Genomic DNA, 13,258 nt, shown 5'->3' with positions numbered 1-13,258 from the left:
TCTCTCGATTTCGATGTCTTTGATGGTTTCTGTAAAAGGAGCGATGGTAACACGGACAGGGCTTTCAAGGCGACATTCGACAAAGGTGACAGATTGTTCCATAAATTTATCAAGCGAGTGATTTCCTCAACAAAGCTTTTACCGACTGCACCACTTGGGACGTTGAAGATATTCTTCCGCCATTGACTGGTTTCATTGAACGCGGCAGAAAGGATCTGATCGATGTCATTCACTGTGTGATTGCCCCATACTTTTGGCTGGAAATCTTTCGGATCTATCGGTTCTGACGACGATTCTTTATTTAGGCTAAGTGATGTCACTTTAAGGTTGACAGTTTTTTTCGATACAGGATCTTCGAATTCTTTAGTGTGACTTTTAAGCGGACATTTTCTTTCGTGATTTGACCTTCCCGATGGCTTTGAAAATGACCTTTTGCAACCCCATTTACATTCGTATTGAAGTTCTTTCGGTGGTTCTTTAGGTGGTTCTTTCGGAGGTTGAGAGTCACGGTACACGGGCACGGTAGCTAGGTCAGGAACGGGTACATTCGCCACCAAAGATTCTGATTGTACAGCACCGGTTGAACTGTAATTTTCAGGAAAAAGTTTTCGCATCAATTCTTCCATCTTTGGTGTAAACTTTCTTCTGCTTTTAAGCACTGTTCACTAAGCAAAGAGTTAAAATTTCTGGAAAATCAGTACCGTAAGTTACAGATTGACGGTTTTGCGTCCGCCATCTTTGCCGTTGCGTAGAAAACACCCGACTGTTGACTGTTAGAATTGACACTGACTGGTGCTACTAATTGTCAGATTGTGCTGAACTGGCAGACTGGGTTGGTGATGGGGGACCTCAGCAATCATTCAACATACGAGTAGTAAGAAAAACAATATTCTCACCTTTCTCAATAGAAAACTCCAACTCCTTGTTAGGGTGATAATGGTAAAAAATTTTAAATTTTTTTCTTCCAGCCAGCCAGCTTCAACTTCCTTTTCTGTTTTCTCCTTCTCTGAAACCAAACTCATTTGTGGAGCAATCTCCTTCTTCTCGGAAACAACACCAAATCGGCAATCAAGAAACAGCGGGAATTCCATTTTTAGCTTTGATTGTCCACTTGGTTCATTCTAAAAAAAATAGCAAACATGGCTGACGAGGCGATAGGTGCAAAGATGCAAGATGAACTCGTTCTAAATGCAATTTTCAACCCTCATAATCCATTGCAAATCGAAGAAAGTGGTTCTGAAGACCAAGGATGTGATCCTTCTCAAGATGAGGTTACTGATGATATCAAAAAGATTGAAATTGCTGCAGTAAACAATGCCCAAAAAGGAGATTTTGAAGAAAGTTTGAGTCAGTTCAATGAAGTCTTAAAGCTTGCACCAAGTTATGCATCTGGATACAATAACAGAGCCCAGTTATTCAGATTAAAAGGTATCAAAAATATTTTACAACAACAAGGGTTCAGTTTATTATAGGAATGGGTCCTTTATTCTTCTGCCATCTGTAACTTTGTTTAATAATGTCGACATATACTGGGCCATTCCAGAAAATTTTTGTTACCCCCCGTCGGACGACGTGCGTTTTTAAATTTTTTCTAGCCTCGGAAAAAACTTTCTTTTTCAGTGGTGGTCAGAAATTCCGATAAAAATCCATGTACTTTTGCAAAATGCATCGGAAATTCCACTCTTTTTTGCCTTTTTTAATTCAATTGCCTTGGAAATTCATACATTTTCTTCTCTCGCCTTGGAAATTTCGAATTTTGGTGAACACCTTTACCCTCGGAAATCTTGTGTCGTCCGCCCCCCTGTTACAGACAAATTCTGGAATGGCCCACTGTGTCTAATTCCGTCATAGCAACTATATGGTCTTCAAATTAGTAGTTAGAGCTTACTCAGAAAGGTTTTGTTTAAAACATTTAAAGACTAGATAGTTGCCTAGTCTGGGAATCCAAGCTCAAAACTTTGGAAACCCAGGTAAACACACGCATAATCAACTTTCTCAAGATTCTGTTCAAAAAAGAATGACACATTGGAAAAATGCAATTTTTGTTGATTTTGGATAATGTCTTGTAACTTCTTAGCAAATGTTTCATGAGAGAGGCGAAAATACAGGATTGTGGATTAGGTCTATAGAAATTCACTGGAATTTTTTTTTATCAAAATGTGTAGTTTTGAGGCTAATATATTACCCTTTTTCTATCCGGCAGGTTCAAAATGCATAAAACATAATGCATATTGCATAATGCATAATGCATAATATTTGAAAAATGCCAATTTTAGAGGCTATAATAAGGAGAATTTGAAAGATAATACTTTCAACAAAACAAATATACCATTTTCTACCAGAAATTAAAGGGAAGAAGGCTGTAAATTTGAATTTTGGATGATGAAGAAAATCCATGATCCACTGAAAATACTTGTCGCCATTTTGGTTTTCATAGTTGTATTTTACAGAACGTAGTATGGTGTAGAAAAAACACGAAAATATTTCCTCTGTATATTACTTTTCTAACTCGAAAACGTAAATTTTATAAGAAGATCTTTATTCTGGGTTTTCTCAGAGATCTTTTCGAACGAACAATATTGCTAATAAGTTTCGACGGGTTTTCCCTCTTACAAAGCATTAACCATGTTTAACCATGTGAATGCTTTTTGTTAGATAAGCCAATATCCTGCCAATATACAAAATATGTATAAGTTAAAGAGCTTCATGCGAAAACTAGATCAAAGAAAATAGCCCGGGGGGTACTACCCTTGTCGACCGACGGGGGTGCTCCGCTGAGGTTCGAAAAATGGACCCTACGTGGGACTCTAAATTTGCGAAAAAAGTGACCCTGAATGGGACTAAAATTCCAAAATTTTCTAGTTTTTCCCCAAATTTTCCAAAAATAGGCACCCTACGAGGGACTGATTTTTCTATTTTGGTGTTTTTGCAACCCTACCTGGGACTCATGGAGGTTAAAAAAGGTACCCTGACCAGCGGGGCATCCCCGTAACCCATCTTGCCCTAGTACCCCCCCCCCCCCGGGGAAAATAGACTTCCAATCTTTTTACATTCGAATGTTTTTGTATTTATACCTTTTTTGAGAAAGAAAGAAGGGGAAATCTTTCTGATCTGTTTGCATTTTCTTATTACTTACAGTATGCTGAGGGAAAACCCTTTCTGTTGTTATGATTCGAATGTTTTCTCTTTCGTTCGGATTCGAAAAGTAAATATCATGTCTGGGGAAATCCCTCTGATTGGAATGGTTACTTAAGAAACTCTTCTAAAGAGGGTTTTACACGGTTTTAGCCTCTACAAAAGAGAGTTTTAGAAAATATAAAATCGCTCTGTAAATTACACAATACTATTATGCATTATGCAATATGCATTATGTTTTATGCATTTTGTACCTGCCGTTTTTCTATCTTTTTTTGAAATAGCCTCAATTAAGCACATATTGAATATCCACATTTGAAACTGGTTCAAAGTTGAAGATCACAGATTGAATTTTTCTAAGATATACTTATGTGAACGAATTTCAAGTGATAAATGTGAAAAATTGTGGCTCGGACTCGCTGTATTGATATTTTTTCAATAATTAAAAAAACAGTATAGCAAATGAATACTAGTGATGAAAATAATGAATCTGGTGTTCTTGAAAAATTAGTAAAAAATAGAACATATTTGAAGTATTTACTTACTAATTTGTGAAATCATGCGGCTAATATTCCCACTTTTTTGAAAAAAGGCCCTTATTTTAAATGGTAGCCATCACACCCATTCACAAAAGAATGCCAAAGACCTGAATTGTTTGAGAATATAGCTTGAAGATTAAATTCTCACTTTCTGAATTCAAAAGTATCAACTAATAGTTGCCCTGTGATTCTACGTGGCTAAAAAGACTTATTAAAATTTCCGGGTTGTTAAAAAGGCTACCCACATTTTTTTTTTGAGTGAAAAAAATAACCTTGTCTAAACTTTCGAAAATTTCATTGGCTTTCTTTTGATGCCTTGCATGCCTTTCTTCAAAATTAATATGTGATTAATTGTGGCAATAAAACATGACAGGGAAGATCTATAACTTAGGCTTAAAATGAAGAAAAACTACTAGTTACTAAGTATGCAAATAGCCACACATTTTAACACAAAATCATACAGGAAGTGTTACAAAAAGTATTTCGATGGAATTAGCCACATATTTAGCACAATATCCCAAAATTTCATAACTACAGCTTTTTTACATGGTGAATAAAGTCAGTACGTAAAATGCCTGTTGAAACGTTTTTCCTCAAGTCAAACATCACAATGCAAGGAGTATTTTAGCCACTTAAATTCACGTTTCTGATGCTGTATCCTTAGAAAATGAAAACAAAACCATTCAATAAGTATCATCTCAAGCAAAAAACTTTCAAATTCCACGATTAGACTCTGGGTACATTTTAAGTCTATTAACCACATTATTTCACTTTCAAGGATCAATAGCCCACATTTTTTCACATAATCTCAAAATTTTATTATTCAATGTAACCTGTGCAAAATTTGGGTGACTGATCTTTTAAATTGAAGTTGCTACACCTTTTTTAAATTAGTTGGTAGAATTAGCCACTCAAAAAATAAGCCACAATCTTTCACACACTTTAAAGGCTAATTACTAGCCACTGAAGATCACTAGAAATTTTGTTTCAAATGCAAAAGAAATTTTAGTCATTTTGGGACACGGGAATTAATTTTTTTAACTGTAGCCACAAAATATAACATTTTATAGGCTTTTTAAAATCATCACTAAAAAAGTTGAATTATGTCATTCTTTTTTGAACACGATCTCAAGCTCTAAAAATTTCAAAACTACTAAAAATGACTCTTTCAGAGACTATTTTTCCCAAATTCTAGCCTAATTGCAAGAATCTATGACCTTTTGAGGGAGTTGATTTTTGACATTTCCTATTTTTGGTCCCTTTCAGAGACGCAATTACTAATTTTATGGTTTTTGTAACCCTTTGAGAGACTTTCAAGAGTGTGGAAAAAGACCTTATGGCACACACATACCAACGCCTTTTTAGCCAAGTACCCCTCTGGTTATATTTGTTTTGGAGAACGTGACGGCCTATAGACCTTTTTTCAAAGAGGCCACCCTGTTGAATAATTATGTAGTCCAGCAGAATAACAATGATAAAACCATGCATAATTATTACAATTATGCAAAATACAGCACTAAACAGGGTTGCGATCAACCTGGCACTCTAGAGAAGTGCGAAGTTCATTTTTTGGTATTTGTTGTATCAATAAATTGGATCAATATCAAAGATAATCAAATAATATAATCAATAATACAAAAACTGGCCATTTATTTCATTGGATCTCTGGCCAACATCAATCTCTACTGGACCAGTTGTGGTACCATAATTTTCTGCAAGAAAAGATTACTAAAGACCACATTGCTTTAACACACCAGGTTAGCCCTGGATCATAGAGGTATACCTTTATATTTTTACTTCCAAGTCAGCAACAAGAAGGTTCCTGTGGCTGGTCACCCAGGCATTTTGCCAAATCCTGAGGAACAGCTGCACATGACAGTGAATCTGATATTCACATGTGCAGCTGATCAGGTAACACTTCATCTTTTCGCAATTCTGTGGTTTAGACTGACTCCTACTACATTCATTATATACCAGTTAAGTGCTCCAGTCTCTGGTTTCCGTTGCGGGGACTACCTAAAATGTCTAAATCCACTGAAGTTAACGGTGTCTCTTCGGATGTGATTCAAGGCTGGAAAACATCCCTTGCTGAACTTGCTGAGCAGGCTTCAACACCTAAAATCAGAGATTGCCTCAGATCATACAATCCAGAAAATCCAACGAAAGAAAACATAAATTCTCTGAAGTTGTCGTTCAACAAGGACGTTATAATGGACACTCTATCTTTCCTATCCAAAGCTCCTGTCAACACCATCCGACTTAAAGATGAAGCTGTCAAGAAGCTTTGCCTAAAAATAAAAAATTATTTTGAAGACATTTGTCAAATCTGCACTGAACCATACAGAACCAAACTCGATCACAGACGTGTTTTAATGCGTAATAGATCAAAATTGAAAAAAAGGCATCGAACGAACAAAATCGCACAGAAACTTATCGATATTGAACTCAAGCTTCAACGGTCACACATAAATGAAAGACAAAAGCGAGAACTTGATGCTACTTCAAAAATTAAATCTAATCCTAAATATTTCTATGCCTATGCAAAGAAGTTTTCAAAGCATAAACCCAAGGTTGGACCCTTAATAGATCCGTCAACAAATGAACTTACAAATGACAGTAAACGTATGGCTAACATACTTCAGAACCAATACAGTTCTGTCTTTACTCAACCATTGGAGAGATACGACTTGAATGAAAATGACAACAACACTTCTGAACTATGTGATATAGACCTCACAGAAGCTGATTTTATTAACGAAATCAACACCCTATCTTCAAACTCTGCCCCTGGACCTTATCATCATTTGCTGATGATACACGTCTAATGAAAGAAATCAAAAACCATGCTGACATCATTCAGCTCCAAGATGACATGAACGCAATCTATGAGTGGACTGGATCGAATAACATGAAATTGAATGGACTTAAATTTGAACATCTCAATTATGGTAGAAATGAAGAACTTAAAGAATTCTCCAAATACTTCTCTGATACCCAAAAGGTGATAGAGACCAAGACAGTCAAAGACCTTGGGATCACTTTAGATGTGGGTATGACATATGACAATCATATAGAAAATGTAATCGACAAAGTCAAAGGCATCAGTTCGTGGATATATCGAACTTTCAAAACAAGGGACCCCACTGTAATGCTGACCCTATGGAAGACATTGGCAGTCCCTCACACTGATTACTGTTCACAGCTATGATCACCATCCAAGAGACACCAAATGCAACGACTAGAACAGCTTCAAAAATCATTCCTAAATGGAATATTCTCTTTACAAAAACTGAACTATTGGGAAAAACTTAAAACTTTAAAACTATACAGTCTGGAAAGACGTAGAGAAAGATATCAAATCATCTATACTTGGTATATCTTAGAAAAATTTTCTCCAAATTTCAACCACTCTGAGAACAAAGGGGGTATCACCCATTGAGTTTCAAGCCCGAAGGGCTAGAGGTCAATCTCTAACCTTTCTCAGGCAAGAAAAATTGAAGCCTTAAAATATGCGCCGTATTTTTGATGACGGATTGAATCTAGCAATTCCTTTGTTTTCGAGTGATATATTTTTCGAAATTGAGCGGTAAATTTTAGTTTCAATCTGTCATTTGTGTAAAAACCAGGCGGGTCGCTCAAAACCGCGCAACTTTGGTAGGATTTGTTGGCTTCAAATCCTACCAAGGAGATTGACCTCTAGCCCTTCGGGCTTGAAACTCAATGGTATCACCTGCTACGAAAACCAGAGGCTCGGACGAAAATGCCACCTTAAAGAAGTAAATTCTAAACACAAAAACATTTGGAGAGGCTCACTATCTGAAGAAGGACCTAAGCTTTTCAATTCTCTCCCATTCTACATTCGTAATATCACAAACTGCACAAAAATTAAATTCAAAAGACAACTTGACCTTTTTCTTTCCACACTGCCGGACGAACCACTGCTCCCGAATTATTATCCCTACAGGAGAGCGGATTCAAACAGTGTGAGAGAAATGGTGAATCATCGGATTTCCAAATTGGATGATTGAGAGACTCAAGAAACCCATCAAAAGTATCAAAAGTATCAAAAGTAAGTATCAGTAATCATGCATGGCTCTATCATTGTTTTTATGGCCGGACTACATAATTATTCAACAGGACGTCCTCTTTGAAAAAAGGTCTATTGAATAATAATTACTCCACAACAGTTACCTAGAGACAAGATCACGTTATCACGTTTTTATTGGCTGAAGGAAAGATGTGGAGTAATTTGTTATTCAATAGGCCGTCGCGTTCTCCAAAACAACTATTGGACATGGGGAACCTTTTTCGCCTTATTTACTTTCAGTCCCGGGTACACATTTTTAGTTTCCATCAGGCTATTCAGCTTATTTCAAGCAAATGAAAAAAAGGATTTTCTTTTAGGTTTCCACCATCTGCACCCTCTTTTTTGCCCTCTTATCATTTTATCTATTTTTTTGTTGGCATCAGCATTGCAGATAGAGATAGTTAGTATGCAGCACATTATGCAGTGCTGACGAGTCCTAATAGGGACGAAATGTGTATATGCTGCTCTGTCACCCAAATCTCCTGAAAGAAGATAGTTAAGATAGTTAAGAAGATAGTAATTTCTTCACATATACTGTATTTTTTTAATACAGGTGAAAATGAAAGTGCAATGAATGATTTGAACAAAGCCATCGAACTCAGTCAAGGGAAAGGTTATGCTGCGTCCCAAGCATTCGTCCAAAGAGCACTAATCAGCAGGCTCAATAAAGACAATGAAACTGCTCTGGAAGATTTCCAAAAAGCTGCAAAACTTGGGAATGCTTTTGCTAAGCAACAGATCACTGAAATGAACCCTTATGCAGCTTTATGCAATCAAATGTTGTGTGAAGTTTTTGCTAAAGAATTCAATCCTCCAGTCAACAAAGAATGAACATCTTTTTTTTTTTTCTTTTTTTTTTATCTCCCACCAGTCAACTGATTTCCAGAAATTTTTATTGCTTTAACATTACTTATCTTTTTTATGTAAAAACTGTAGAATTTTAAACATATTATTTAGATATTTATACCCTATTTTTTTACCTTTTTGATAAAAAAGACAGCTCATGACCATTGAGTCTTATATACTATATTCCTTTTAATGATTAAGTTTTAAATACTTATTAAGACTTTTCGACAATTTCGTAGGTTTTCAACGATTTGTTACCTTTGTAAAACTTCTCTCAATTCGCAAAAGAGTGCTCAACAATAAAAAGTTTATTACTGCAGTGAAGTAGAAAAATATAGTACTAAAAACACGAAACCTTTGGAAAAGGTTAATGATTCCAACCATCAACCATTTCTTTTCATTAAAAAAAGCTATGATATTTAGGTAAGAATTTCCATTTCTTTTTAGATTTAACTATTTCTTAGATTAAAGCCCGAGGGGGGGGGGTACTAGAGTTGCGAGCTGACGGGGGGGGGGTGCCGCCCGACTTTCGACCTGAACTAAGATTTTTTTCGACCCTTAGCGGGACTTTGGAAATCCACAAAAGGTACCCTTTAAGAACACTTAATGTAAAAACACAACCTTTAATCAAATCCCAATTCTATCTTTACTTGCACATCATGGGAACAAGGAACTAAAAGGACTCAAGCAGGGTGCCTTTTCCCTTCTAGAAGAAAGAAGACTTTATTTTTAATATTCTCCTAATGGTCTTATTAAAATAGAGACGAACAGAGTTTTTTGAAAACGTAGATTATGACATGGAAAAGTCTTTTTTAAATGTGATGTAAATTCTTCGGGAAAATAATATTTCAGACTGTTTTGCAGAAGAGGAATAATTTATTGACTAATCAATCTAATAAGTCTAAAATTTAAACTTGTCTCTTTTTTGATAGTATTTCATATTAGTATTGTCAACTTTTTAGCATTATGATCTTGCCAATTTTTCAGGTGAATGAAAGTGATGTAGAAATGTTGTTCTCAGAGAATTTGAGTATTGTCAAACAAGAGTTAGATCGAACTAGATTCATCTTACAAGGAAGCTTGGATGAAAATAACCAACTTCATAAAGAATACGCTCTTTATCAGGTACTAACAATTTTATTCACCACTTCAGGATTTTTCTATCATTTTTTAAACCTCCGAGTATATCCCCCTCGTTTAGGTTCAAAGTTTTCCAAATCTTTCTCAGAATAAATCATAGTCCGTATAAGAAACCCCGGTCTGGATGCCTTTTGTTTCCTTTTATTGTTGCGAACTTGAACTTGTGTCGAGAACTTATTTTGTTTTGTTCACTTTTTGATCATGTGATTAACTTTTGAACCAATCCCAAGAGGAGTATTTGGTAACGTGACCAAAAACTGAGCAAAACGATTTTTATAACAAAAAGTTACAACAATGCGCTTCCAGACCAGGGTTTTTTATACAATCTGTGAATAAATCAACTCAGAAAATGAATTAAACTGAATTAAAGTGTCGAGGAATAGGAAAGATTTCCTATGGAAAACAACCACTAAATTAGCCTAGAGATCCAAGCTGCCAATTATTTCCTAATCTTAATGGTTCTGCCATTATGTAATAAGTTGGAGTTTTTAAAAATTGTAATAAAACAATTTCCTTACTTTTTCTAAAGGACTTGTCATCTCTTCAAATTTATAATTATTAATGTATCTTATAAACACTCCAGCTCGTCCCTTCAGGAAAACCAGGCGGGAAACCAGAAACATCAAAAATGAAAAAAAGATTACAGGCTGGAATTAAATCCAAAGTTTGCTTCCTTTCTTTGCGAGGCTAAGAGATTTTCCTTTATTTTACGTTGTTAGAAATGTATGGAAGAACGAGATCGACACATCGATTTGCAATTATCCGATGTCATCTATCGAATCGAGATTCACATCGAAAGAAAACTCAATAAACGAAGATGTTGTTGTTTTGGTTTGAAACGTAGCGTACGACAAGAATTACAATTTTTACATACAGTTCAAAACCATTTGTATTACATACAGTCTATATTAAGCGTGGATTTTATTACAGATTACAAAAGTAAATTGACTAAAAGTAGGAAAACAAGTGCTTCGTGTAAGGATTTGAGATCATACTTCGTTTGATGGTATCATTTTTCTTGCTCGTTGGATTGTGTCAAAATATTTTGAAAGAATGCCGTCACATGATACGATATTACAGAGCAACACACTTCACTTGGAGAGTTCAAAAGGTCATTGGTAGACTAATTTTGTGGTATAATGTGATTTTTTTCTCGAATTTTAACGAATTTGGTTTCAAATGTTTTTTTGTAATGAAAGAGGGGATCTGCGAGCAAGACTGTCCTCCGAAGTCAAATATATAAATATTAATAACTGGTCTTTTTATGTATATAAAATAAACTAGTGACTAGTGCAATCAAAGTCATACATAATATTTGATTAAAAGGGGAATTCCCTGCAAAATTTTAAAAACTACAAATGATTTTTAAGTGCTCTAAGTTAATGCTGGAATATGTAGAGCTTCAACTCTTAAGATCATACATTAGACTTAGGAAGGAAGAAGACCTTAGGATATTGGGATTCAAAAGCTCAAAAAATATCCCAATGAAGCCGAGGCCACTAAACCATTAAATCAAAATATCTAATGAAATATAGCGGAAGTACTGAAATCACCGTTCTCAACCGAACTTTAAATTCTGAAAAACGTTGAAAATATCCGAAATTCTCAAAATGTTTTTTGAACTGACTGTAGGATATAGTAAGTTATATATCAAAATTTTGTGCTCTTGTGCTTTCATTCTCGTGCAACAATACAGTAAACTGAATCAAGTGTTTCACAAAATTGTCAATCACTCTCGATCCTATCTGCTATTTTGTGGTTGTTTTGCATTTTTCAAAAACTTCCAATTTGTCATGACTTTTTGTTTTGTCTTTTTAATTTCCTGCAGGGTCGTTTTGTTCAAGTTGTCACCGCCTAATGGATGGTGCCAAATCCCATAATCCTCGACGACTTTTCCTGTTTTGGTGTTCACGACTTTCAAACGGTATTTAGAACTGAATTCTGATACTGTGCACAACTCCGATCTTTTTGTAGTGATGGTATAATAGTTCTTTAAAGTTAATGAGAATATAGAGGTTATACAGACTGTTTTGAGGGTGCCATCTTTTCGTACGTCGTCTGGAAGTGTTATTTCGCATCTGCCATTTGGTTGTTTACATTTTGTGATTTTGGTTGTGATGATTGGCGAGGCTTGATTTGATCCAGTTACTGTTACTTCATATGAGGGATTAAAACATTTCGATAAAGATGATTTTCTCCAAGATAAAACCCATTTATTTGTGTCAGATTCCTTGAATCGTATATCTCGAGCATCGTGGTTTGATATGCAATCGAAAAGGTGTTGGGAAGGAACAAAAGCTTGAGGGTGTGTCAAAACTGTCACTTTTTTCGATCTATCGACAGCCTTTAAACTAGAAATTCTTTGTTTCAACAAGTCTTTGTCATAAACACTCAACGGAGTCGGGCAAAAGAATTGATCTACCTTTGTCGAATAGAAACATGATTTTGTCTCGGTGACTTTGCCATTGATGTTTGTCCATTGTAGAAAGATGTCTTTACTTTGACTTGCGAGAACGTTAGAAGGTCTTTTGAACCGGAATATGATTTCACGTCCAGCACGTAAGAAACATAATGGCGCCGGAGATGTTGAGTTGACGTAAGAACAATGACGTAATGTAAGAAAGATGGAAATGAGGTTGGTTAAAAATGCTGTTTTTGTTTTTTTCATTTTTGCTGAAATCTAGAAGAAAAATTTGATAGAAAAGGAAACCATTATTCAGATTATTTCCGGAATTTCCCTAAGAACCTTAGAAATGCAAATTAAACTGAAATAACAACTGATTGTGTAGTTTACCTTGAACTTTTCCTTTCTTGACTAAAGTCTACAGTCCTCACTGAACAGTTTGCTCACAACAAACTGACACAAAAAAACGAAAAAAACATCAATGTTGATGACTAACATCTTTAATTAGCTTCATAATTAATTTTTCGTTTCGAAGAACTCGCATCGACGTTGCTTATCATAGACATTCTTTATAATGCACATGTTCTGCCCACTGTATTCTTAGAAATTATTCGAATGAATAAAAGTTCCCATTATTGAAGGGAATTGGTTAAACTTTTTTATACAGAAACGATCGAAACAGATGTTTTATCAATATGTCTTTTGGAACTCCATGTGCTCTTCCGAAACTTGTATATCATCATTGCTGACATCTCAATCTTGGCAAAAGTTCAGGATCTATCTGATGATGCACTGATTAAAGGTTCGGTGCCATCACCATCTGAAAATCGTTCATCTCACTGAATGTTTTTATATGCACATTTTTTACTTCCCCGGTTCATGCTCAGTTTCAGGGCTAGGTTGCTTATTTTTTTCACCATTCTCAGGGCTGGACACTTAGCAACTCGGCTGCTTTTAAAAAAAATATGAGACTCCAACTATTGAATTCTCACTAACTAATTTGATTTAAAATCTCATAGATGCCATAGTGAAAAAAACACCACAAATTTAAGCCAAAAAATAACCCGAATGAGAAAATCGAACAAATTAAAAAATCTTTGAATAAAA

General features: G+C 35.3%; 2 protein-coding genes and 1 long non-coding RNA gene across 3 annotated transcripts in view; 2 read left to right on the top strand and 1 right to left on the bottom strand.

Annotated features, from left to right (window-relative positions):
• Window positions 1–1,014, bottom strand: part of LOC136824061 (NAD kinase-like) — a 38,328-nt gene extending 37,314 nt beyond the window's left edge. Inside the window, exon 1 of the mRNA XM_067080216.1 lies at window positions 897–1,014. The gene's annotated coding sequence lies outside the window, so the exon portion shown is untranslated. The remainder of the gene's footprint in view (window positions 1–896) is intronic.
• An 86-nt stretch (window positions 1,015–1,100) lies between these two features.
• On the top strand, window positions 1,101–8,620 carry LOC136824062 (tetratricopeptide repeat protein 36 homolog). The gene is made up of 2 exons (XM_067080218.1): window positions 1,101–1,428; window positions 8,315–8,620. The coding sequence occupies exons 1-2, from the start codon at window positions 1,140–1,142 to the stop codon at window positions 8,590–8,592; spliced, it is 567 nt and encodes a 188-aa protein (XP_066936319.1). The 5' UTR covers window positions 1,101–1,139; the 3' UTR covers window positions 8,593–8,620.
• Window positions 8,621–8,858: 238 nt separating this feature from the next.
• Window positions 8,859–10,734, top strand: LOC136824059 (uncharacterized). The gene is made up of 3 exons (XR_010849093.1): window positions 8,859–9,030; window positions 9,595–9,732; window positions 10,467–10,734. It is a non-coding gene; the product is annotated as an uncharacterized lncRNA (long non-coding RNA).
• The last annotated feature ends 2,524 nt before the right edge of the window (window positions 10,735–13,258 follow it).

This window comes from Clytia hemisphaerica, unplaced genomic scaffold (assembly GCF_902728285.1).
Source record: "Clytia hemisphaerica strain Z4C2 unplaced genomic scaffold, Clytia hemisphaerica genome assembly, whole genome shotgun sequence".
Taxonomy (NCBI): Eukaryota; Metazoa; Cnidaria; class Hydrozoa; order Leptothecata; family Clytiidae; genus Clytia; species Clytia hemisphaerica.
The sequence above is the reverse complement of the archived record's forward strand: the minus strand, read 5'-3'. Positions and strand labels throughout refer to the sequence as shown.